General features: G+C 35.1%; 1 protein-coding gene across 5 annotated transcripts in view; it reads right to left on the reverse strand.

The window, feature by feature from the left end:
- Window positions 1-24777, reverse strand: part of zeb2b (zinc finger E-box binding homeobox 2b) — a 232648-nt gene that overhangs the window by 49725 nt on the left and 158146 nt on the right. The window contains exon 1 of one of the 5 annotated variants that reach the window (XM_087255791.1): window positions 1803-2005. Within the exon in view, the coding sequence (XP_087111917.1) occupies window positions 1803-1812 (10 nt within the window). The 5' untranslated portion in view covers window positions 1813-2005. 5 annotated transcript variants of the gene reach the window in all.

The following is a 24777-nucleotide window of genomic DNA, read 5'->3' on the forward strand; positions in this document are numbered from 1 at the left end:
AAAAATGTTCTCATTTAAATGATTTTATTTGTATTTTTGTGTATTGTAAAGAAACACGCTGAAAAAAGAGGAACTTATTATAATGAGAGTCAAAATGAGAAAAAAAAGACTCAGGAAGGTGAACTGACTAAAACTTTACTCACTACGCTGTAAAAAAAAACTGATTCCATCAATGCTGGGTAAAATATTATCCAACAATTGGGTTAAAAATGTCATTTAATTTCCCTTTAGATAATTAGCACAATGGCCTTACTCAAGGTTGGGTTAATTAAACCCAGTAATTTACTCATATTTAGAATGTAATGATAGAGTTAAAGGTTTATTCCTGATTATGATCATGATTGCAACATAAACACACTTCTTTACTGCAAAAACAATACACTCCTGAAAGCCTCATGAAGGGGAACTGACTGAAACTTTACTCATCACACTCTGAAAATGTTTTAATTTTATTAACTTAATGCTGGGTCAAATATTAACCCAACAATTGAGTTAAAAAGTCATTCCAATATTATTAAAATGATTAACACAATGGTTATGTTTTTGTCCATTTCACTCAACACTGTGTTAATAAAACAGTATTTTTTGGTGTAATGACAGACCTAAAGATTTTAATCCTAAAAATTGTCATGATTGCAACATAAACACACTTCTGTACTGCAAGAACAAAACAAATGCAATACTGAAAAAATCACCAATTCTCTAGAAATTGAAGAACTTCTACCAGCTGGAATGTGCTGATTGACTGGCTATGAAAATAAATGTTACTTTTAAATGAAATGCATAAATAATTATGCAAAAATAAATGCATTTAGCAAGGTCAATTTCTGGAAAAAGACAATGAAGACATCATTCAAAGTTTATGATAAAAAATAAGATATTTTCTGTAAAATAAAAATACTTCTGACCGGAACTATGTGATATATGATGTGATCATATAAATATATATATATATATATATATATATATATATATATATATATATATATATATATATATATATATATATATATATATATATATATATATATATATATATATATATATATATATATATATATATATATATATGTATGCATGTATGTGTGTATGTATGTATGTATGTATATATGTATGTATGGATTGTGTAATTATTAAAATAAATGTGAATATATTTGAATATGAAATGCATCAAAAACTAAAAGTGCTCAAAGCAAATTAAAAATGTTCTTATCTGAAATCATTTCAACTTTTGCTTTAAAAAAGAAAAGAAAATTTGATTTAATACAACAAGCAAAAAATTAATCAAATATGCAAAGATATTATTATTATTATTAATAATAATAATAATAATAATAATAATAATAAATAAAAACAGACAAACAAATAAATGAATAAAATAAATAAATAAATAAAAATCAAGTCTGAATAATCAAAAAATCAAGTCAATACAATTGAAATCAAGTCAGTATCACCTCTAATCTAAACAGAGAGTCAAGAAAACTGATCATCAAAACAATAACAATAATAATTTTGCAAAGAAAATGTTGCTGTTTAAATATAAAATGCCGCAAAAACAAAAAGCACTCATTAAAACAAATCCAAATCATTATTATCTGAAGCCCTCTGAAATCCAACTGGCATCAACTTAACTGCAGGTTACGCACAGAGAAAGTAAATAAATAAACAATTAAAGTCCGTCTCATCGCAATCCATTTCCATCACAAAATGAAAGCCAAGAAAATGCCTCATCAAAACTAATGTAAATATCAAATGTACTCGAGATTTCACATCAAAGTGCTGAGACGTCCCGCATCTCTCACCTTCACCCATCAGCTCAGGAAACTCTTCAAAGCAATAAAGTGTGTCCGAAAGAAAGAAATGCTGGAAAATCAGGTTACAATCCACTGCTGTCTGACGGCAGGAGGAGAAAAGGCCTCAAAGTGAAGCCAGAAATACAAAATAAATCTACAGTCTGAGACGCTCCAGCACAGGAGAGAGCGTGTGTGTGTGTGTGTGTGTGTGTGAGGTGACAGACTCCCCGCAGGTGAACCTACACACTGTGCTGGTGTCATCAGAACTAATGGGCGGTGCCGGAATACTGGCCTCACACATGCAGATCACCTGAGTGTGTTTGTGTGTGTGTGTGTGTGTGTGTGTGTGTGTGTGTGTGTGTTTAAAGCTAATTTAAATAGCCATATTTCCACCCATTTATTTTTATTGAGAGCTCTTTTTTCCAGACAAAAGCCAATGATAACCTGTCTCTGTTTGGAGGAAACACTGTGATTGTTAATATTAGCTACTCCTATTGGGATAACATATAACATTACAACAATAACATTTGCTTAAAGGGATAGTGGGGGGCATGGGGGTTTATTGGTTAGCACTGTGGCCTCACAGCAAGAAGTTCGCTGGTTTGAGCCTTGGCTAGGTCAGCTGGTGTTTCTGTGTGGAGTTTGCATGTTCTCCTCGTGTTGGCGTGGGTTTCCTCCGGGTGCTCCGGTTTCCCCCACAGTCCAAACACATGCAGTACAGGTATTTGGGTGAGCTAAAATTGTCCGAAATGTATGTGTGAATGAGTGTGTATGGGTGTTTTCCAGTAATGGGTTGTGGCTGGAAGGACATCCATTGCGTAAAACATATGCTGGATAAGTTGGCGGTTCATTCCACTGTGGCGACCCCAGATTTAAAAAAGGGACTAAGCCGAAAAATGAATGAATGAATGAACAAAACAATTACATTTGCTAAATGAAGGGATAGTGGGCAACACGGTGGCCGAGTGGTTAGCACTGTGGCCTCACAGCAAGAAGGTCGCTGGTTCGAATCCCGGCTGGCTCAGTTGGCGTTTCTGTGTGGAGTTTCCTCCAGTCCAAACACTTGCACCATAGGGGAATTGACTAAAATGGCCATTATGTATGAGTGTGTGTGTGAATGAGTGTGTATGGGTGTTTCCCAGCACTGGGTAGCGGCTGGCAGTGTAAAACTAATGCTGGTTCATTCTGCTGTGGCTACTCCTGATGAATAAAGGGACTAAACTGAAGGAAAATAGAGGAATAAAGGGATAGTTTACCGGGTTTTGTTCTTCTGTTTTACACAAATGAGATATTTTGAAGAATGCAGGGAAGCTGCAACCATCAACTTCCATAGTAGGACAAACAAATACTATAAAAGTCAATGGTTACCGGTTATCAGCATTCTTCAAAATATCTCATTTGTGTTCAACAGAACACAGAATCTTAAATCAAGCAGCATTTTCTAGACAAGCAATAATAATAATAATAATAATAATAATAATAATAATAATAATAATAATTATTATTATTATTATTATTATTATTATTATTATTATTATTATTATTATTATTTTAATAATAATAAAAATAACAACAACAATAATAATAATAATATTAATAGTAATGACAATAATAATAATGATAATAATGATAATGATTACAATAATAATAATATTAATAATAATGATGAAAATAATAATAATAATAATAATAATAATAATGATGATGATGACAATAATAATAATAATAATAATGACAATAAAAATAATAATAATAATAATAATAATAATAATAATAATAATAATAATAATAATAATAATAATAATAATGATAATAATAATTATTATTATTATTATTTTAATAATAATAAAAATAACAACAACAACAACAATAATAATAATAGTAATGACAATAATAATAATAATAATAATAATAATAATAATAATGATAATAATGATAATGATTACAATAATAATAATAATAATATTAATAATAATGATGACAATAATAATAATAATAATAATAATAATAATAATAATGACAATAATAATAATAATGACAATAATAATAATAATAATAATAATAATAATAATAATAATAATAATAATAATAATAATGACAATAATAATAATAATAATAATAATAATCACATTTCATTTAGCGCTTTTCTGGACACTCAAAACACTTTACATATTGAGGGAATCTCCTCATCCACCACCAGTGTTCAGCATCCACCTGGATGATGCGACGGCAACCATATTGTGCCTGACTGCACAAGAAAACAAGAGTGTTCTGCTCCCCCCATTGGCAGATTATTCAGCTTGTTTTAAGGAAAAACTCACTTCATTTTGTCTCATTATTAATTAATAAAACGTGACAATATTGTTTTGCTTGTCCAGAAAATTCTTGATTTGAGAACTTTCAGATACTTGGATTAGCAACAGGACTAAACCTCAGCCTTTTTGCAGCGTATGAAACCTCTGATGAGGATCAACACTTAGATCTTCAAGATAAACTCTGATATTGCAGGTTTCGACAGTAAAGGGTGTTTGGTTTTGTTTCCATTCATTGTTGTCCTCTGTGTGAGGAAGCGGGCTGATATGTGGCTTCGACCCCAGAAAGCCTGAAGAAGAAAAAGACGAAGGAGAAAGGGGGAACGGGACGAATACAGGGGGCGGCGGAGAGGAGAAAGGGACAGAAGGGCAGCGAACAAAAGACGAGTGAAAGAGTGAAGCAGCTTTAAGAGGCCAGTGAATGGAGAAACTCAGCCATGTGGAAAACTGATCCAGTGTGTGTGTGTGTGTGTTTGAGTGTGTGTGTGTGTGTGTGTGTGTGTATTTTTTTGCATGTGTTTATGTCTACTTGTGCTTGTATCTGTGTGTGTGTGTGTGTGTGTGTGTGTGTGTGTGTATGTCTGTCTGTGTGTGTGTGTGTGTGTGTGTGTGTGTGTGTGTGTGTGTGTATGTCTGTCTGTGTGTGTGTGTGTGTGTGTGTGTGTGTGTGTGTTTGAGTGTGTGTGTGTGTGTGTGTGTGTGTGTGTGTGTTTGAGTGTGTGTATGTATATTTATGTATGTGTGTGTCTGTGTGTATATTTCTGCATGTGTGTATGTCTACTTGTGCTTGTATCTGTGTGTTTGTGTGTGTAAGTCTGTCTGTGTGTGTGTCCTGTCTGTGTATCTGTTTGTGTCTGTGTGCATGTAGATGGACGTCCCGAGTGAGTATGTATGTGTGTGTGTGTTTGAGTGTGTGTATGTATATTTATGTGTGTGTGTATTTTTCTGCATGTGTGTATGTCTACTTGTGCTTGTATCTGTGTTTGTGTGTGTGTGTGTGTAAGTCTGTCTGTGTGTGTGTCCTGTCTGTGTATCTGTTTGTGTCTGTGTGCATGTAGATGGACGTCCTGAGTGAGTATGTATGTGTGTGTGTGTGTTTGAGTGTGTGTATGTATATTTATGTGTGTGTGTATTTTTCTGCATGTGTGTATGTCTACTTGTGCTTGTGTCTGTGTTTGTGTGTGTATGTCTGTCTGTGTGTGAGTGTGTCCTTTCTGTGAATGTCTGTTTGTGTCTGTGTGCATGTAGATGGGCGTCCCGAGCGAGTATGTATATGTGTGTGTGTGTGTTTCAGGAAGGGTGTGTAGACGTTCAGTAATGTCTGCTTCAGTAGCCGGACTCTAATTTAATTAAAGTCTGCTTTATTTTTTCAGCAACAGGCCGGAGAGCCCGGAGCTTTCTCTGCTCAGCTCGGACCATCCGGGTCCAGCTCACTTACACCATCTGTCCCACACTCACACACACACACTCACACACACACACACACACATACAAAAGAGCTGTCGGACACCAAAGCACAAGTGACGCAAGAAACTCAACGCCAACAAAACTGAAAAGCACATGAGCAGAGAGAGATCTGGTCAGCTTGACTTGAGGAAAGATGCAGAACTACATTAAATATAATAATAATAATAATAATAATAATAATAATAATAATAATAATAATAATAATAATAATAATAATAATAATTAAGCAAGTGTGTTTTTAGGTACTGAATGATGTTATTTTAAATATGTGAAGTGATAATGGATGATAAATACGATTGCTATATATTCATAGACTGCATGAGCTGAGACACATTTTTTATTTTTGATAACATATATTAATATTACATCACACTTTTGCATATATAAAATTGAATGCACCAGTAGACTCATCAAAGTTGAATCCTAAAACTATTGCCTTTAACTCTTATTATTAAACTGTACCTAAAACACATATTCTTGTCTTGACTTATTGAACAACTTCAAATATATACTATATATATTATACTATCACACATATTGTACTACACTCTCAGAAATGACGGTATATGAGCTGTCAATGGGGTGGTACCTTTTTAAAAGGTACAATTTTGTACCTAAATGGTCGTTATTAATACTTCAAGGGTACAAATTAGTACCTAAACAGCACAAATGTGTTCCTCTTAAAATGTCTAGGTACTAATATATACTTTTGAGATACCAATATGGACCCTTTAAGTACAAATGTGTACCTTTTGAAAAGGTACTACCCCAGAGAAAGCTCACATACCTTTATTTCTGAGAGTGTGCATAGCAAATCTCAAGACTACAAAACTAACATCTAACATTTATATGTTAAAACATTTGCAAAGCTGCTTTAAAAAACAATGTGCATTAAGAAAAACTCATTTATTTTAAGAAAACGTAATGGTAAAAACATTAGCAGGGGCAGTTAAAACTTAAAGTTGCTCCACAAAACATAACATTTAGATTTGTACTTTTTGCATTTAAATTTGAAGTAGCTGATTTTGCAAATTGCAAAGCTGCTAAAAAACAATATGCATTACAAAAATCCCTTTATAAACGAATATTTAAATGCAAACATTAAATCATTTATTTATTCATTAAAAAAAAAACGGTAATGATAAAAGACATCAGCATGGCCAGTTAAAACTTAGAGTTATTCCACAGAAACCAGCATAACATTTAGATTTTTACCTTTTGCACCTAAATGTTAAGTACCTGATTAGTATTACAATGCAAATTTCAAAGTCGCTTAAAACACAAAGCGCATTATGAAAAGTACTTTGTAAATAATGTTTAAAGGCATACAAAAAATTTTTAACACAACAGTAACGACTAAAGTCATTGCTATTTAAAACTTAGTTATTCCACAAAAACTAGCATCTAACATTTCGATTGTTACATTTTGTTTTTCAAGTACCTGATTTTTATTGCATTGCTAATTGCAAAGGTGCATTTCGGAAGAAAAAAAATCACTTTAAAAATGCAAACATAAATGCATGCATTAAATATTTGATTTATTTTTTATTTTTTATAACAAAACGGTAAAGATAAAGAACATTAACATGGTCAGTTAAAACCTAAATCAATTCCACAAAAACTGACATCTAACATTTATTTTTTACAGTTTGCATTTCATTTTCGAGTGCCTGATTTTTATTGCATTGCAATATGTAAAGCTGCTTAAAAGAAAAGAAAAGTGTATTACAAATCTCACTTTTAAAATGCATATTTAAATACATGCATTCAATAATTCAGTTTATATTATTGTTTGAACAAAACAGTAATTCTAAAATACATTAGCAGGGCCAGATAAAACAAGGTTATTCGACAAAAACTAACATCTAACATTTAGATTTTTACCTTTTGCATATAAATGTCAAGTGCCTGATTTTTTATTACAATGAAAATTGCAAAGCTGATTAAAAAAACAAAGTGCATTATGAAAAGCACTTCAAATAAATTAATAATATAATTAATCAATTTTAAATAAATCAATTTAAAAATATAAAGTTTTACACTTTGCATTTCTTTTTCAAATGCCTGATTTTTATTCCACTGCAACTTGCAGCTGCTTTAAAAAACAAAAAGTGCAATACAAAATCACCTTAAGGATGTAAATTTAACTGCATACATTAAATGCTTTATTTTATTTTATTTAAAAAAGATGATAATAAAAAACCTAGCAGAGCCAGTCAAAACCTAAAGAAATACCCTCCCAAAAAACTGATCTCCAGTGGGACATGGGGGGGGGGCATCATTGCAGGTGAGCGCGGGGGCTAACAGGGGTATCTCCGGCTCTCACATCCGTCAAGCAAAGGAAAAAGGTTAAAATTAGAAAATTTAATTTATTTGATAATTTCCCAGAATAATTAGAGTTAATATGGGTTAATTAATATGCAAATCTCTCAGCAGATGTTCGACAGTGAGTGTTGCGCGTCTCCCGCATGCGTTTGGCTGTCAGTTAGTGACCGTAATTGCCGTAACTAACCAAATACACACAAAACCTTTAGCGGGATAAAACGCTTTCTGCCCCAGTCCCGGCACACCGCCACTTCTCGCGCACAAAGACGCACAATTTCTTATTTTCTCCGCTCTGAAAGGGCCTTTTATGTGGCGGTGGTTTCAGCGGTGAATGAGGCGAACGTTCGGCACGCTTCACTTTTTCTCTCGCCGCTTTATATTTTCCATAAATGTGTATAAATATAAAAGGCGAACAGAACGACACCTGCTCTCGGGCTTGTCGTCTTCGCACCTCAAATGTGAATGAACAGGATGAGGAACGTGAAAAATGCTCCTCGACTCTCTTTTCAACCAGGTTGCTCATCAAATATTGATGCAACTCCAAAAAGTCCTCAGCTGTGATCGCTTTAGTGCCTATTTGACTGCAGCTGATCTCCGAGCGCTGTTAAAACATTCATTGGAGAGCGTACACACACACACAGATACACACACACACATACACTTGCAGGTCTTTCACTGCTGTTTACCTGAGAAACGCACATCGAGAAACACACACCGCAGGGATGAGCATCATCTCAGTGCTTCAGGTTAACTGAATACCTGATAACCCACAGTCCGCTATAAACAGTAAGACAGACACAGTGAAAAACTAATGATTCACTGCATTTAATAGATGTTTTGAAGGTAAGTGTTTGAAAACTATTAATACAGGCTGAATTTATACAAAGTAATTAATTTCATTATTTGTTAAACAGATCAGGGATGGCTATCTGGAAGCACTTTATTTATGAAATGGATATGTTTATAAACATTGTTTTTAATAACTGCTGTGTTTATTTTAGTATTTATGAATGCAACATTAATTAATTATTTTATTATATTCACATATTGACAAAGTTTAATAAATGGTACTGCTAATAAGAAAGAAAGAAAGAAAGAAAAATAGAAAGTAAGAAAGAAAGAAAGAAAGAAAGAAAGAAAGAAAGAAAGAAAGAAATGAAATAAAATAACCATCAACAACTGAACAAACAAATGAACAAATGAACAAAAAAACTAAATAAAAAAGGAAACAAATTATGAAATAACCAATGAACAAACAAATAAACAAACAAATAAATGAGCAAACGAACAAACAAATGAATGAAAAAACAAAAGCACAAAAAAGTAGGAAATAATGAAATAGCAAATTAGCAAAGGGACAAATAAATGAACGAACAAACAAGTGAACAAACGAACAAACAAAGAAAGGATTGAATGAACAAACAAACAAATAATGAACAAATGAACGAAAAAATATATGAAATAGCGAACAAACAAACGAATGAACAAACACACGAACGAATGGGAGAATGAGGGGAGAAAGAAAATAGAAATAACCAATGAACAAATGAACAAATAAATTAACAAACAAATAAGCGAGCGAACAACAAGCGAACAAACAAACGAAAGAAAGAAAAAAGTTAAGAAATAAATAAAGAAAGAAAGAAAATAACCATGAACCAGTGAACAAATGAATGAACGAATGAACAAACAAACAAAATAAAAAAGTAAAAAAATTATGAAATAACCAATAAACAAACAAACGAACAAATGAAAAATATTATTGAAAAAAATTATTGAACAAACGAAAGAAAGTTATAAATAAAGAAAAAATATTAAATAACCAATGAACAAACAAATGAACAAACAAACAAAAAAAATTTACAAAAAAAGAAGACAGAAAAAAATGATAAAATAACTAATGAACAAAACAAATGAGCAAACGAACAAGCGAATGAGCAAACGAACAAACGAATGAGCAAACGAACAAACGAAGGAACAAACACACGATTAATGAACAAATTTAAAAATGAACAAACATATGAATGAACAAACGAAAGAACAAATGCAAGAGTTATAAATAAAGGAAAAAATATAAGAAAAAGACAGAAAGAAAGAAAGAAAGAAAGAAAGAAAGAAAGAAAAAAAGAACTATTAGTTTAATTAAGACTATTAGTTGAAAGTGATTTTTAAAGAGCTTATTGGAGAAGACTAAGGCGTGATTTTAACTTTGATTTATCCATGAAGAGGCATGAGTTGTACAAGTGTTGCACATTATAATAATAAATGAATAAAGTAATGATTTTACATTACATATGTAAAAAAAGCTAACAGAACTTAAAAACTGAAAATAAAAACCTACAGAAACAAAAGAAAAGACTTGTGTGATGTTTAAAACTATATTAATTATTTATAAAAAAAAAATTAAAATAATAAAATAAATAAATATTTAATTTAAATGTATTATAAATAATTGAATAAATAAATAAACAAATATTTTGTTAAAATCTTTTATAAATAAATAATTTAATTAATTAATTAAATGCACAATTTAAAAAAAACAAAAAAACTCCAGGGTATATGCATTAAAATGATATGTAATATTTCGAACTGGTTTTGTCCGCTGGTGGACTTTCTGTGTTTACTCTGGTCGACTTTCGCTCTCTCTCAGTAGGGCAGGTAGTGGAATGCGCTGACGGCTGCAGTATGTTGTGACGGCTGCAGTGTGTTATGTTGTGTTGTGTGTTGTCGGTTTTTGTGTGGGTGCGGCTGTCACAGCGCAGTGTTATCAGACACGCAAACTATTTAATAAGAGTGAGGCATCTGATCTGCTTTGCATCTCTCACACACACACACACACACACACACACACACACACACACACACACACACTATGTAGCCATTTATTCGCTGTGTACCAAAGCATTTCTCAAAATTACAGTGTACAAAAAAGTTATGATGTGTGACCCTGTCAACAGATTCTCGACACACTCGAGAAGTCAGCATGTCAAAGCAGCACAGATGCTCAATGCATTTAAATGCTCGGTCTATATTAATAAAACAGGACTCCATAAAAATAAACGGCATGCAAACTCAAATGTAAGCAATCGTCATCAAATTTAACATTAGTCACACACTGTAAAAATGAGCAGTTTTCAGCATTTTGTGATTCATGTTTTCATTTTCCCCAGTTTATTTACGCTTATGAGTTGCATTATGGGATGTTAATCTTTCCTCCAACTATTTATTACGTCATTTGAAAGAAAGAAAGAAATCATCAATCATCATCAGAGCTGATTAAAACATTACAACATACACTCAATGCATTTTAAAAGATACATATTTGTACCCAAATAGTCCACCGTGGTACCTATAGGTGCATATTAGTACACAAATGTAACTAAAAAGTACCTTGAGGTACCAATATGGACCCTTCAGGAACAAATATGTACCTTTTGAAAGGGAACCCCCCAGTGACAGCTCCTGTACCTGTATTTCTGAGAGTGTACACTGCCTATATTATTAAAACAGGAGTCTTTAACCCAAATAAACAGCATGCAAACTCAAACATAAGCAAACGCACTAAATTAACTTAGTCACATCTGATTAAAGCATTAATGCATCTACATAGAGCATTTCCCTGATCGTTTTTAGCAAACGAATAAGAATAATAGGAGCTCTACAATAACACACAGCTCTGTCAGAGTGTGTTAATGGCTCAACACAATCTGAGACGTAATTATGCTCTGTAACGGGATCATTTGACTGTGATTTGCTTTGATATAAATAAGGAATGAGCATATGGCAGACAAAGCTAAGGTGTGCTTTCTTTTCTTTGTGAATAATGCGCTGGGATGAATCATTGACAATGACCGTCTGTTAATCAAAGTAAACACGGTGAGTCTTTACAGCAGCGCTCAGCTCATATGTATTTTCCTTATAGTTCTGCGGTGCGACTAGCAGGAGAATCCTGAGATAAGTGCATGCTGAGAACAGCGTTTTCGAGTCGCTCAAGGTTGCACAACATTCCTGGCCCGCAGTCCAGCAAAACCCTTATCTGTGTCCGACAGAGTCCCACCTGAAGATCCGCAGGAGTTTCTGCAAAATCAGACATGTTTACACAGCTTCACGCTTTGGGACGAAACATTGCGCGTTCACAAATGAGGACTTGAGGCCCGTCTGCCACTTTGAGAGTCTCAAACTGAGATCCAGATTATAAAGTCTGCATTAAAAAGTCTGAGATTTGAGGCATTAATAATAATAATAATAATAATAATAATAATAATAGTTCCTCCCTATGTTGGTGTGGGTTTCCTCCGGGTGCTCGCGTTTTCCCCACAGTCCAAACACATGCCCTATAGGTGAACTGAATAAGCTGTGCGTGAATGAGTTTGTATGGGTGTTTCCCAATATTGGGTTAGCATCTGAAAGGGGATGAGCTATGTAAAATATATGCTGGAATTGTTGGCGGTTCATTCCACTGTGGTGAGCCCTGAGAAATAAGGGACTAAGCTGAAGGAAAATCAATGAATGACAATAACAATAGTTGATATTAATAAAATTAATATTCATCAACTTGATGCTGTTAAATACAGCTACATTTCTACGTGTATGAATGCAAAATTATTAAAATAATAAAGCAGTCTCTTGAACGTCTGTCTCTCAATTTAGTTAAAATCAATAGAGCCAATTTATTTATATATAAATACAAAACAAACTAGAAAAAAGACAAGTATAATATTAAAAAGATTAGTAATTATTCATAAAAATAAAAGATAATTTAAACAAACAAATAAGTAAATAATAAAAAAATAAAAACAATAAAAATAAATACATACATGTAAAAATATAATAAAAATAAATTAAATAAAAATAAAAATAAAATAAAAATAATAATAAATAAAATAAAATCTATAAATTAATAATTTAATTAATTTAATTACATATAACAATTTAAAATTTTAAAAATACATAAATAATTAAAAAATACAAAAATTCAAAAATAAAATAAATAAAATAAATAAAAAAATAAAAAATAAAATAAAATAAAATAAAATAAAATAAAATAAAATAAATAAAATAAAATAAAAATAAAATAAAATACTCAACTGTATGTGCTTTCAGAAGATATGCAATTTTTCTGACTCATTTGTTTCCACTGGCTGACTATGTAATATTCATAAATTTGCAGATTTCAAAAACAAATCTGCACAGAAATAGCAAATAAAAATGATTAAAAAAAATAATAATAATAATAAAAATGTCAACAGATTCTGTCTAGTCACTTTCTCTATCAATAATAGTACTAATAATAGTTATTATAAGTAAAAATCTGACCCCCATAATATTTCAATATTACTTTATACCATTTTCATTGCATGATCACAACAACAATATTCAGTCGGTGGTCTAAAACAGCCAGATCCAGTGCACAGATCACTAATCATGCATTAGAATGTCATATATGAAAATAAAATAAAAAACATATGCATGAATAAATAGTTCACAAGCAGTTCTATAACATGTTTTTACATGCCTTCTAAAATAAAGAGCATTACTAGTAAGCACAATGTACATGTTGGGCTTAATATTAAGGTTTTTTTAGCAAGCCAAACCTTTAAGATGCAAGACTTTTATACATACATTTCATACAGCCTCTCTCTCTCTCTCTCTCTCTCTCTCTCTCTCTCTCTCTCTCTCTCTCTCTCTCTCTTTCTCTCTCTCTCTCTCTCTCTCTCTCTCTCTCTCTCTCTCTCTCTCTCTCTGTGTTTCTGTCATAAGTAAAGAAAGGAAAATGACATCTATCAACCTGATGCTGTTAAATGCTGAGGCCTTTCTGTGTGTATGAATGGAAAATTAATAAAATAATAAAGCGAGCAGGGCGGTGGGTGAAAACAGTCTCTTGGATGTCTTCCAGGCGGGGAGGGAGGGGTGGGGGGGAGGCTACATTGCATTCATTGTAGCGTAGAATTTTCCTGATGCGTTTCAGGCACAATGAGAGGGTGAAATCGGTGCGAGGGCAGGTTTTTAGGGGAAAAGCATCTGTGCTCAGGTCGATTACTGTCATAAAACTCTGCCAGAGCCCAGCTGGGGGTCAGCCGGGGAGGGGGCGAGAGGTCCTCAGATGGTATAAAGATCAGAGCAGGACTATCCAGGTGAGAGGTAGAGCCCCCCGGACAGCCCAATCTGAGCTGCTCATTCAGATGCTAATGAGAGGGTAAAGCACATCTGTTCCCCCCCACCGCTCGGGGTCTTTGTCACCTGAAAAGCTCCCCACCAGGTATCAAACAAGCTGCAGGAAACAGCCCCTTTTTCATCCTGTTACCTCCGTTTTCCAATCAGCAAATGAGGCCCTGGTGACAACAGGGGCCCCCGAGAGCCCGACAGGACCACCGATGCCCCACACGCACCTGACACAGTTACACAGCCCAATTAACCCCCACAACACACTGTTTAACTCAAGCGCTCGCTTTACTAACCACAAGATATTCAGTCATCGATTAGACTTGGTGAACATCCCTGTGTGCATTACTAATGCATGCTCTAATGAATGTGTCTAGATTTATGATGGCATCCACTACACTCTATTAACTGCACTGCATAAAATATTCTGGATTATGTGTGTTTTTCAGTTTATTTTCAGTTGTGAATTTGCATTATGGGATGTTGATCTCTTCTTTGTCCATTTTTGAAGTTGAAAATTTGATCCCACTTTATATTAAGTGGCCTTAACTAATATGTACCTACATAGGCATTAATAGTTTGTTAAAATGTACTTATTGTGTAAATACATGTATTTACTGTGTACTTATGCTTGATTAAACACGTATGTAATTACATCTGTAATTAACTTTTGTGATTACATTTATAAATACACTGTTGACCATCCCTTACAGCTTAACCCACCCTTAAACCTACCCATGCCACCAAACCTGTCCATAACCCAACCTCTATCCCAACTCAAAAGCACCACAAGTGTTCTCAAATACATTATAAACACAGTAAGTACATTGTATTTATTTTTTTTATGTAAGTACATAGTAGTTAGGGACACTTAATATAAAGTGGGACCAAAAATTAAACTCTACAGTTTACCAAAGTGCTTTTATTTACATTTTAGTGGTTTGAAATAATGTAAGAAATACTATTTAGAGGAATAAGATATCCGGTGATCAATTAGACTTAGTAAACATTTCTGTGCATTATCAATGCATGGTCTAATGAATGCATCTAGTTTTACGGTGGCATCCACTTCACACTATTAACAACACTGCAAAAATATTCTGGATTTTGTGTGTTTTTTTTGTTTTTTTTAATTTACAGTTGTGAATTGCATTATGGGATGTTGATCTCCGCTTTTTTGATGTTAAAAATTCAACTCTACAATTTAAAAAAGTGACTTATTGACATTTTAGTTGTTCGAAATAGTGTATAAGAAATAATATTTAGAGAAATAAGATATCCAGTCATCAATTAGACTTAGTAAACATCTCTGTGCACTACCAATGCATGGTCTAGATTACTAATGCATGCTCTAATAAATGCATCTAGATTTATGATGGCATCCACTTCACACTATTAACAACACTGCCAAAAATATTCTGGATTATGTGTGTTTTTCAGTTTATTTTCAGTTGTGAATTGCATTATGGGATGTTGATCTCTTCTTTGTCCATTTTTGAAGTTGAAAATTTGATCACACTTTATATTAAGTGGCCTTAACTAATATGTACCTACATAGGCATTAATAGTTTGTTACAATGTACTTATTGTGTAAATACATGTATTTACTGTGTACTTATGCCTGATTAAATACCTGTATGTAATTACATCTATAGTCAACTTTTGTGATTACATTTATAAATACACTGTTGACCATCCCTTACAGCTCAACCCACCCTTAAACCTACCCATACCACCAAACCCGTCCATAACCCAACCTCTATCCCAACTCAAAAGCACCACAAGTGTTCTTAAATACATTATGAACACAGTAAGTACATTGTATTTATTTTTTTGATGTAAGTACATAGTAGTTAGGGACACTTAATATAAAGTGGGACCGAAAATTAAACTCTACAGTTTACCAAAGTGCTTTTATTTACATTTTAGTGGTTTGAAATAATGTAAGAAATACTATTAAGAGGAATAAGATATCCGGTGATCAATTAGACTTAGTAAACATTTCTGTGCATTATCAATGCATGGTCTAATGAATGCATCTAGTTTTACGGTGGCATCCACTTCACACTATTAACAACACTGCAAAAATATTCTGGATTTTGTGTTTTTTTTGTTTTTGTTTTTTTATTTACAGTTGTGAATTGCATTATGGGATGTTGATCTCCGCTTTTTTGATGTTGAAAATTCAACTCCACAGTTTAAAAAAGTGACTTTTATTTACATTTTAATGGTTTGAAATAATGTAAGAAATACTATTTAGAGAAATAAGATATACGGTGATCAATTAGACTTGGTAAACATCTCTGTGCATTACCAATGCATGGTCTAGACTACCAATGCATGGTCTAATGAATGCATCTAGTTTTACGGTGGCATCCACTTCACACTATTAACAACACTGCCAAAAATATTCTGGATTATGTGTGTTTTTTTTTTTAATTTACAGTTGTGAATTGCATTGTGGGATGTTGATCTCCGTTTTATTATGTTAAAAATTCAACTCTACAATTTGAAAAAGTGACTTTTATTGACATTTTAGTTGTTCGAAATAGTGTATAAGAAATACTATTTAGAGAAATAAGATATCCAGTCATCAATTAGACTTGGTAAACATCTCTGTGCACTACCAATGCATGGTCTAGATTACTAATGCATGCTCTAATAAATGCATCTAGATTTATGATGGCATCCACTTCACACTATTAACAACACTGCCAAAAATATTCTGGATTATGTGTGTTTTTCTGTTTATTTTCAGTTGTGAATTGCATTAAGGGATGTTGATCTCCGCTCTGTGGACTTTTAATGTTAAAAATTCAACTCTACAGTTTAACAAAGTGACTTTTACTGACATTTTAATCATTTGAAATAATATAAGAAATAATATTCAGAAAAAAATAAGATATTCAGTCATCAATTACACTTGGTAAACATCTCTGTGCATTGCCAACGCATTGTCTAGATTACTAATGCATGCTCTAATGAATGCATCTAGATTTACGGTGGTATCCACTACACTTTGTTACCAGCACTGCAAAAATATTCTGGATTATGTGTGTTTTTCTGTTTATTTTCAGTTTTGAATTGCATTATGGGATGTTGATCTTTCCTCTGTCCACTTTTAATGTTGAAAATTCAACTGTACAGTTTACCAAAGTGACTTTTATTAACATTTTAGTTGTTGGAAATAGTGTACAAGAAATAACATATAGAAAAATAAGATATCCAGTCCTAGTAAACATCTCTGTGCATTACCAATGCATGGCCTAGATTATAATGCAGGGTCTAATGAATGCATCTAGATTTATGATGGCATCCAAAACTGTTTGTGAAAAAAAAGATCTGTAAATTAACCATGTTTTCTGTTTATTTTCAGTTGTGAATTGCATTAAGGGATGTGGATCTCTGCTCTGTCCACTTTTGATGTTGAAAGTTCAATTCTACAGTTTACCAAAGTGACTTTTATTGACATTTTAGTCGTTTAAAATAATGTATAATAAATAATATCTAGAGAAATAAGTCTGTAAAATAACAGTAAATGTGCTGGCGGTTTATTACAAGGTCTTACTAGTGTAATATACAACAGAGCTCCAGACAATATAGCACTTTAAAGTATTAAAGATGTTCATAAAAGTCACTTTTCCACACTTTTGAAGTTTAAAAGTTATCAATGATATCAATATTGATCAGTACCACAGCATATAGTGTTCACGATAATGAAAATATTCATGTTTGAACTGGGAGATATCAATTAAAGAGACAGTTCACATGTCCGCAACAACTTCAACAGAATATAGAAGCTCGTAAAGGTTTATAACCTTTAATAAGGTTTTAAATTTTCACATTTGGGTGAACTATCCCTTTAAGCTGACTGGTTAACACCTAGGGCTTTGCCATTTATTGAAATCAACATTCAGAATCTATAATTGATCACATTTTTCCAGGTTGAGTTTTTCAATCCCTTTAATGTGTGGAGTCGAGTTAAAATTAATCAATTAATCGAGATTTCCGGATCAAATCACCTAGGCCTGATAACACCACTGCAATCTGAATATAAAGAGCACTCTTGACATTTTAAATAATATAAATGCAGGCACTGCATGTTGCCTACAATATCACTATCGTGCACGCTCATTACACACTGTATACTGATTATTGATTAACTGCAGTGTGCATAAACGCATGTAAAGACATTGCATGTTCTCTCACCTGCCTTTTCACTGCTGGCTTGAGAAACAGAGCAGCGTGTTTAATTAGAGCTGGATGCTGCGATCGCCCCACGCTCCGTCACAGCAGAGCCGCGAGCAGCTCAACCCAAATAACGACCTGAGACAGACAGACAGACAGACAGCCCCGCGGCACGCAGGCCGACCCCCCGCCACGCTTTCTTATGCTAAACGCGCCTCTCTTAAGCCTAATCTTCAGCTGGGCCGCTTAAACACAACAGCACGCTGCACCTTTACTGGAGAACGGAGGCCGTTTGCATGACAAAGATGCTCATATTCATATGCTGAACATTGAGACAATGACCTACATCACATAATGCATCATGTCAGCGTTTATAGCCTGATTTAAATGAGAGTTGTAAAATAGTGGTTGAATCAAGAAGATCATTGAAATCAAATGATGAGACACTATGATGACCGAAAAGAACATTTGCTCACTCTAAAGTACAATTGACGCTGTGAATGAACCACTGACTAAACTGACTTAAAGTTTTAGCTTAATAAACTATTATTAGATGGTCCATGAGGTAGTAGTTCTGTTGGGTAAGATTAGGCATGTAGAATGAAATCATACACTTGTACATGTTAATAAAATAAAATAAAATAAAATAAAATAAAATAAAATAAAATAAAATAAAATAAAATAAAATAAAATAAAATAAAATAAAATAAATAAAAATAAATAAATAAATAAAAATTAAAAAATAAATAAAATAAAATAAAACAAAATAAAATTAATTAATTAATCAAATAAATAAAATAAAAATAAATAAATAAAAAATAAAAATAAAATAAAATAAAATAAAAATAAATAAAAATATAAAATAAATAAATAATGTTATTTCCTCACAATTTATTTTTGCTCAATTGGTTTTTAAAACTTTAGAGGTTTATTTTTTCTGTTCAACGCAAAAAGATATTTGAAGAAAGCTGGAAACTGTAGGAAGAACAGATACTAAGGAAGTCAATGATTATCGGTTTAAAGCATTCTTCACAACATCTTCTTTTCCGTTTAACAGAAGAAAGTCAAACAGGTTTAAAACAAGTAAAGAGTGAGATGACAGAACTGTAACACTGTAACAGCGGACACTGCTTAAAATCAAGTCATCATCCTGGATTTTCTTTTTATTTTCTATTTATTTTTCAATCAAGATTTTTCTAGTTAAAAAACTGAATAAAAACCCCAACATGCATACTTACTAGTGATGCTGTTTAATATAAAAGGCATGTAAAAACATCTATTTTAGAACTTAAAGCAAACTATTCATTCATGCATATGTTTTATCTTCATATAACATTTAATATGACATTTTAATTTAATGAACTTATTGTTAACAAATATTCAATATTTATCAATATCGAATGATATAAAACATGATATCATGATAATTGTAATAGCAATATCACCCAGCACTAATTGCAAGTAATTAAAAAAATTCATTCATTGTAATATGACATTGTAATATCATACACACAGAACTTCTCCAGTCGCTTAAAATACAACTCGCTCCTTAACCTTCAACCAGCAGCCCCCACCCACAACCAAAGACTTTGATTTTCATTTTTTAATGACATTTTTTCCCCTTAAAGGATCAGCTAGCTTAAAAAAACCTGCATATAAAGCACAACTTCCATTACCAGTAAAGCAAGCAATTCATTCACTGTAATATATTGCACACAGAACTTCACCTAAATGACAACTCGCTCCTTAACCTTCCACCAGCATCCTCCACACACAACCAAGTCATCATCCCGGACTCGTTTCTTTGGATGTTCATCACAATAAGCGAGCGTAAGATCTGCTGCAACTTTCAAAAGAGTTTGCCTAATCACCACTCGCTGCAAGGCTAAGAAATAGGTGGCATCAAAGCGTTCAGCGGTTCACCACAACGCAGGCGTGTTTCTTACATAATTGAGTGTTCCCTGTTCTCTTTAGGTGTACAGAAGGGGCCGCCGAGAGTATCGCACCACAGTTCAGCGGGTAAAACGGCAAGTTTTGATGTGCGGTCCACCTCTCCGGCTCAGTTCTCCGAGCGTTTCCCTCCGAGCCGCTCTCTTTTGATCACAGGCATGAAAGCCGTTTCTTGCGAGAGTGCAGGTACCTGGGGTACGGCTAGGTGCTAATTAGCTCAGCAGGATAATTGATGTGTAGATTACACCGCGAACAAATGCCTCGACTTGTTTGTTCTTCTCACTTTTCCTCCCCCCGTACCTCTGCCCTAATGAACAGTACCTGGCTCGTTAAAAATCATGCAAATGCGCAAGGGAAGGGGCCTGTCCCCAGGTGGAAGTACCTTTCAGTGTGTGTGCGCAACGCTTCTGACCTGCAGAAATGCCTCCGCTGAGCAGGGATTTATACAGGCAGCTCAAAGAATTTAAAAAGGAAACAATTTCTAAATGAAAGGCCATGCCATTAGAGTACCAATGGAGTTCTATTGTTACGCCCCTGTAATGCCATTTCCTTCATCTTTTGTCTCAGAGAGGCTATTATTAGCGGCCTCTCACAGCTGCGGATCCGTTCAATAGGGTTTGAATTTGGTCATTAACAAGTGAATATCAGCAAACACATTTGCGGAGCCCCTGCCATCGCTAATAAACTAACAATGAGTACAAGCCTAATTGGGAAATGCGGTGCAGAAACGGAGGCGAGGTGCCCGAGGTAAGGAGAGACAGCGCAGGAACAGACAGGTCATTATGAGGACGGATGCGCAGAGAAAAAGGTGAACAGTTGAATTGTCGCCTCCTCGCAGTTCCCACGGACAGCTGTAATCCGTCTCGCGCTGCTTTACACCTTAAACACGTTACTGTGATTATGGCCTCTCGCACACTCAGCGCTTTTATACACACACACATACATGCACACACACACGCACAGACACACAAATGCATCAATGCACGCACACACATAAATGCATGTATGCACACGCAAACATGCGCATGCACGCACATGCTCAAACACATTCAGACACACACACACAAGCTTGTATGTACACACACTCATGCATGCACACACACACACACACACATTCAGACACAAATGCAGACCAACACACACTCATGCATGTACGCATCCACACATATACACACACACGCTCACACTCAAGCACACATGCAGACACAAACACACACAAATGCACACAGACACGAGCGTGCACACACATACTCAAACACATTCAGACACACACACTCAGACACACATGCAGACAGCCGCACACACGTACATGCACACACTCTCATGCCTGTACGCATCCACACACACAAACACACACACAAAAATGCACGTATGCACACAGACATGCGCATACATACACATACAGACACACACTCACACATGAACACACACGTGCATGTATACACACACTCATGCATGTATGCACGTGCTCCCAAACACAAACAAACACACACGCACACACAAGCTTATCCTCAAAGATATGCACAAGCAAACACACATGCATGTATGTACACACTAATGCATGCATACACGCACAAACACACACACACATGCACACACACACCCTTACACACCCTTACCCTTACATGCACGTATGTACACACACTAATGCACACACAAACAAACACTTACACTCAAACACACATGCACACACAAACACACACACACACACACACACACATACTCAAACACATTCAGACACACACACTCGCCCTCAAAATGCAGACACGCACACACACATGCACGTATGTACACACACTCATGCACACACAAACACACACACAAGCACACACACACAAATATGTATGCACACACACACACACACACACACACAGATAGTCACACATGCATGTACACAAACACATTCGCACATTCACACACACTCAAACACACACACACACACACACACACACACACACACACACACACACACACTCACACTCACACACACTCACACACAGTCTGCGCCTGCGAGCCATCCCTGTGTTCTCCCAGACAGTGTCGGGGTCTCGGGGTCAGAGGTTTCCCTCTTCTTGGCCGCTCGATGCTCTTCCTGTCTGAACTGAATCCCCTGCGGCCGCTGTCAGATCTTTATTCCGACCGGAAGTCTTTGTTAAACACGGCGCTCCATAAACTTGCAGAAATCTGCTGCCAGATACAAATAATAAATTACACGCAGATCTGTTAACCCTTTATAGGGCACGCGGGGAAATTCTCCAGCCCTGGAGTGTTATTGGAGCTTATTAACACACTCACATACGCTAAAACGGTATTGCAAACCGAGGTCTATGAAGTTACGAAGTTGGTTCTTCACAATAATAAAGCATTAAAGGGACAGTTCACCCTAAAATAGGGTATATGCAGAGCTAGGGTTTCTTCCCATACTGATACACTTCTGCTGAATAGTAAGGTGACTTTTTTCCATTTTATACGGTTCCTTTTACAGCACTGATGTGGTGATGTCATTAAAATAAATTAGTTAAATAGATTTTGGCATTCATTTAGTTGTTCAAGCGTAAAACAAAATAAAAAGTCGCTAACATGCACGCTCCCGTCAGAATCCCGCAGAAGCTCCATTGAATATACTGGGGTGAAATAAACAACCCGGGTTCATTGTGGAAACGTAGCCCCGCGGATGTTTCTGCGGACCGCCATTTACGTCCCGGGAGGAACGTATTCGAGCGTTTTTTGTTTTTGCGGATCCGCCGTTCGCGCCCGTGCCGTTCTCACGCGAAAAGTTGCCGGATCGGCCGACTCGGCCGCCCTCCTCTTCCTCCTCCTTCCCTAAACCCGAGCGACAGTTCACAAAAGCCGTCCAGAAAAAAAAAAAAGCAAAAGCCCTCGTCTTCGATTTCGACCGCGTTTTCGGATCCCGCCGAGTTCTCGCCCTTATTTTTTTGATTCCGTTTTTCGTCTTACCTGATATCCGGAACCGCTGTTTCCCGGACTCGATCCCGGTCGTCGTCCCCGCGGCCGGCTCCTCCTCCTCCTCCTTCGCTCGAAAAAAACTAAACGCGGCCTTACGTACCTCCACGTAAATCGCGGTCTCCAGAAACGTCCGCGGGGCTACGTTTCCACAATGAGCTTTGGTTGGAAATAAATGTTGATATTATAAAGACATGGCAGGGGGAAATATAATGTAATGCAGTGCTTCTTGTACAAACTGAGACTGACTTTATATCGGATATCACTCAGCCAGTGAAGATCTTAAACGCGCCGATTTTGCAATGGCAAACAATTCACCGGAAGCACTTAACACAGGTTACTGGCAAATTAAAAGTCCTTCCGCATACTTCTGCATACATCCTATTACAATTCTGTCATCATTTAGTCTCAAATGGTTTTAAGTGAAGTTTATTTATAAACTAATGTCGAGAGGATCACGTGCTTATGATTGCCTGCAGCCGGTCCCGCATTATTTAATTTAGGACTCCTAAGCCACTATAAACACACTAAGCTCCATATCACAGCCATCTTCCACCCCTACTCCTCCTTCCTTCCTAAATGGGTGACATAGTGGCCCAGTGGTTAGCACTGTTGCCTCATAGCAAGTACATCACTGGTTCTAGTCTTTACCAAGCCAGCAGACGTTTCTGTGTGGAGTTTACACGTTCTCCCCTTGCTCATGTGGGTTTCCCCCTATTTTCTCTCACCGTCCAACAACATGCAGCTTAAGTTAGTTGACTAATCCAAATCAGCACCATAGACATGCTCCTAGTCAGAAGTTATCTGTTAAGAGCGATCACTATCTTTTCATTAGCTACAACAGCAGGGGAGTTCTCCAGATCTACCTGAGCTCAAACTCCCCTCTCGCCTTGCAAACGGGAAGGAGCCCCAGGCTCGAGGATCTTATAAGCTCAGGGCTCTCTCTCAGGACAGCATGCCAAACACGCTCTACAATCAATCATCAGCTGAGGGTGAACCTTTATGAGTTTTTTGGTTCTATTGAACATGAAAGAAGATATTTTGAAGAATGTTGGTTGCTGGTGACCTCATTAATAGGAAAAAATACTATGCAAGTCAATGAGTGCCAGCTATCAGCATTCTACAAAATATCTTCTTTTGTGTTTAAAAAGATGCAAGCAGTTTCAAAATTGTATTCTGCCATCCGCTGACCAAGGAAGAATCAACAAATAACATCAGACTAAAATGGGAGAGAGAAACCAACCTAGTTATCTCAGAGGAAGATTGGTTGAATATCTGCTCAGTACAGGCCACCTCTTCCAATTCTGGTATGTGGAGAGATTTTTGCTGGAAGAATCTTACCAGATACTTCATAACCCCCAAATTAACATACATGCAAACACAGGAGAAGGACAGGGGGCAGTGCTGGAGGAAATGTGGAGAAGACTTGGCAAACCACTTTCACATATTTTGGAGTTGCCCAGCCATCCAGCCATATTGGAAGGACGTAAAGCAAGTAATACTTAATATTTTTGGTGATGATGTGGATCTTTCTTTTACAACAATTTATCTGGGAAATATTGCAGCCAACCTAACGGTAAAAGACAAGTATTTATTAAAAATACTCCTAGCAACCA

This window comes from Danio rerio, chromosome 6, assembly GCF_052040795.2.
Source record: "Danio rerio strain M-AB ecotype USA chromosome 6, GRCz13ab, whole genome shotgun sequence".
NCBI lineage: Eukaryota > Metazoa > Chordata > Actinopteri > Cypriniformes > Danionidae > Danio > Danio rerio.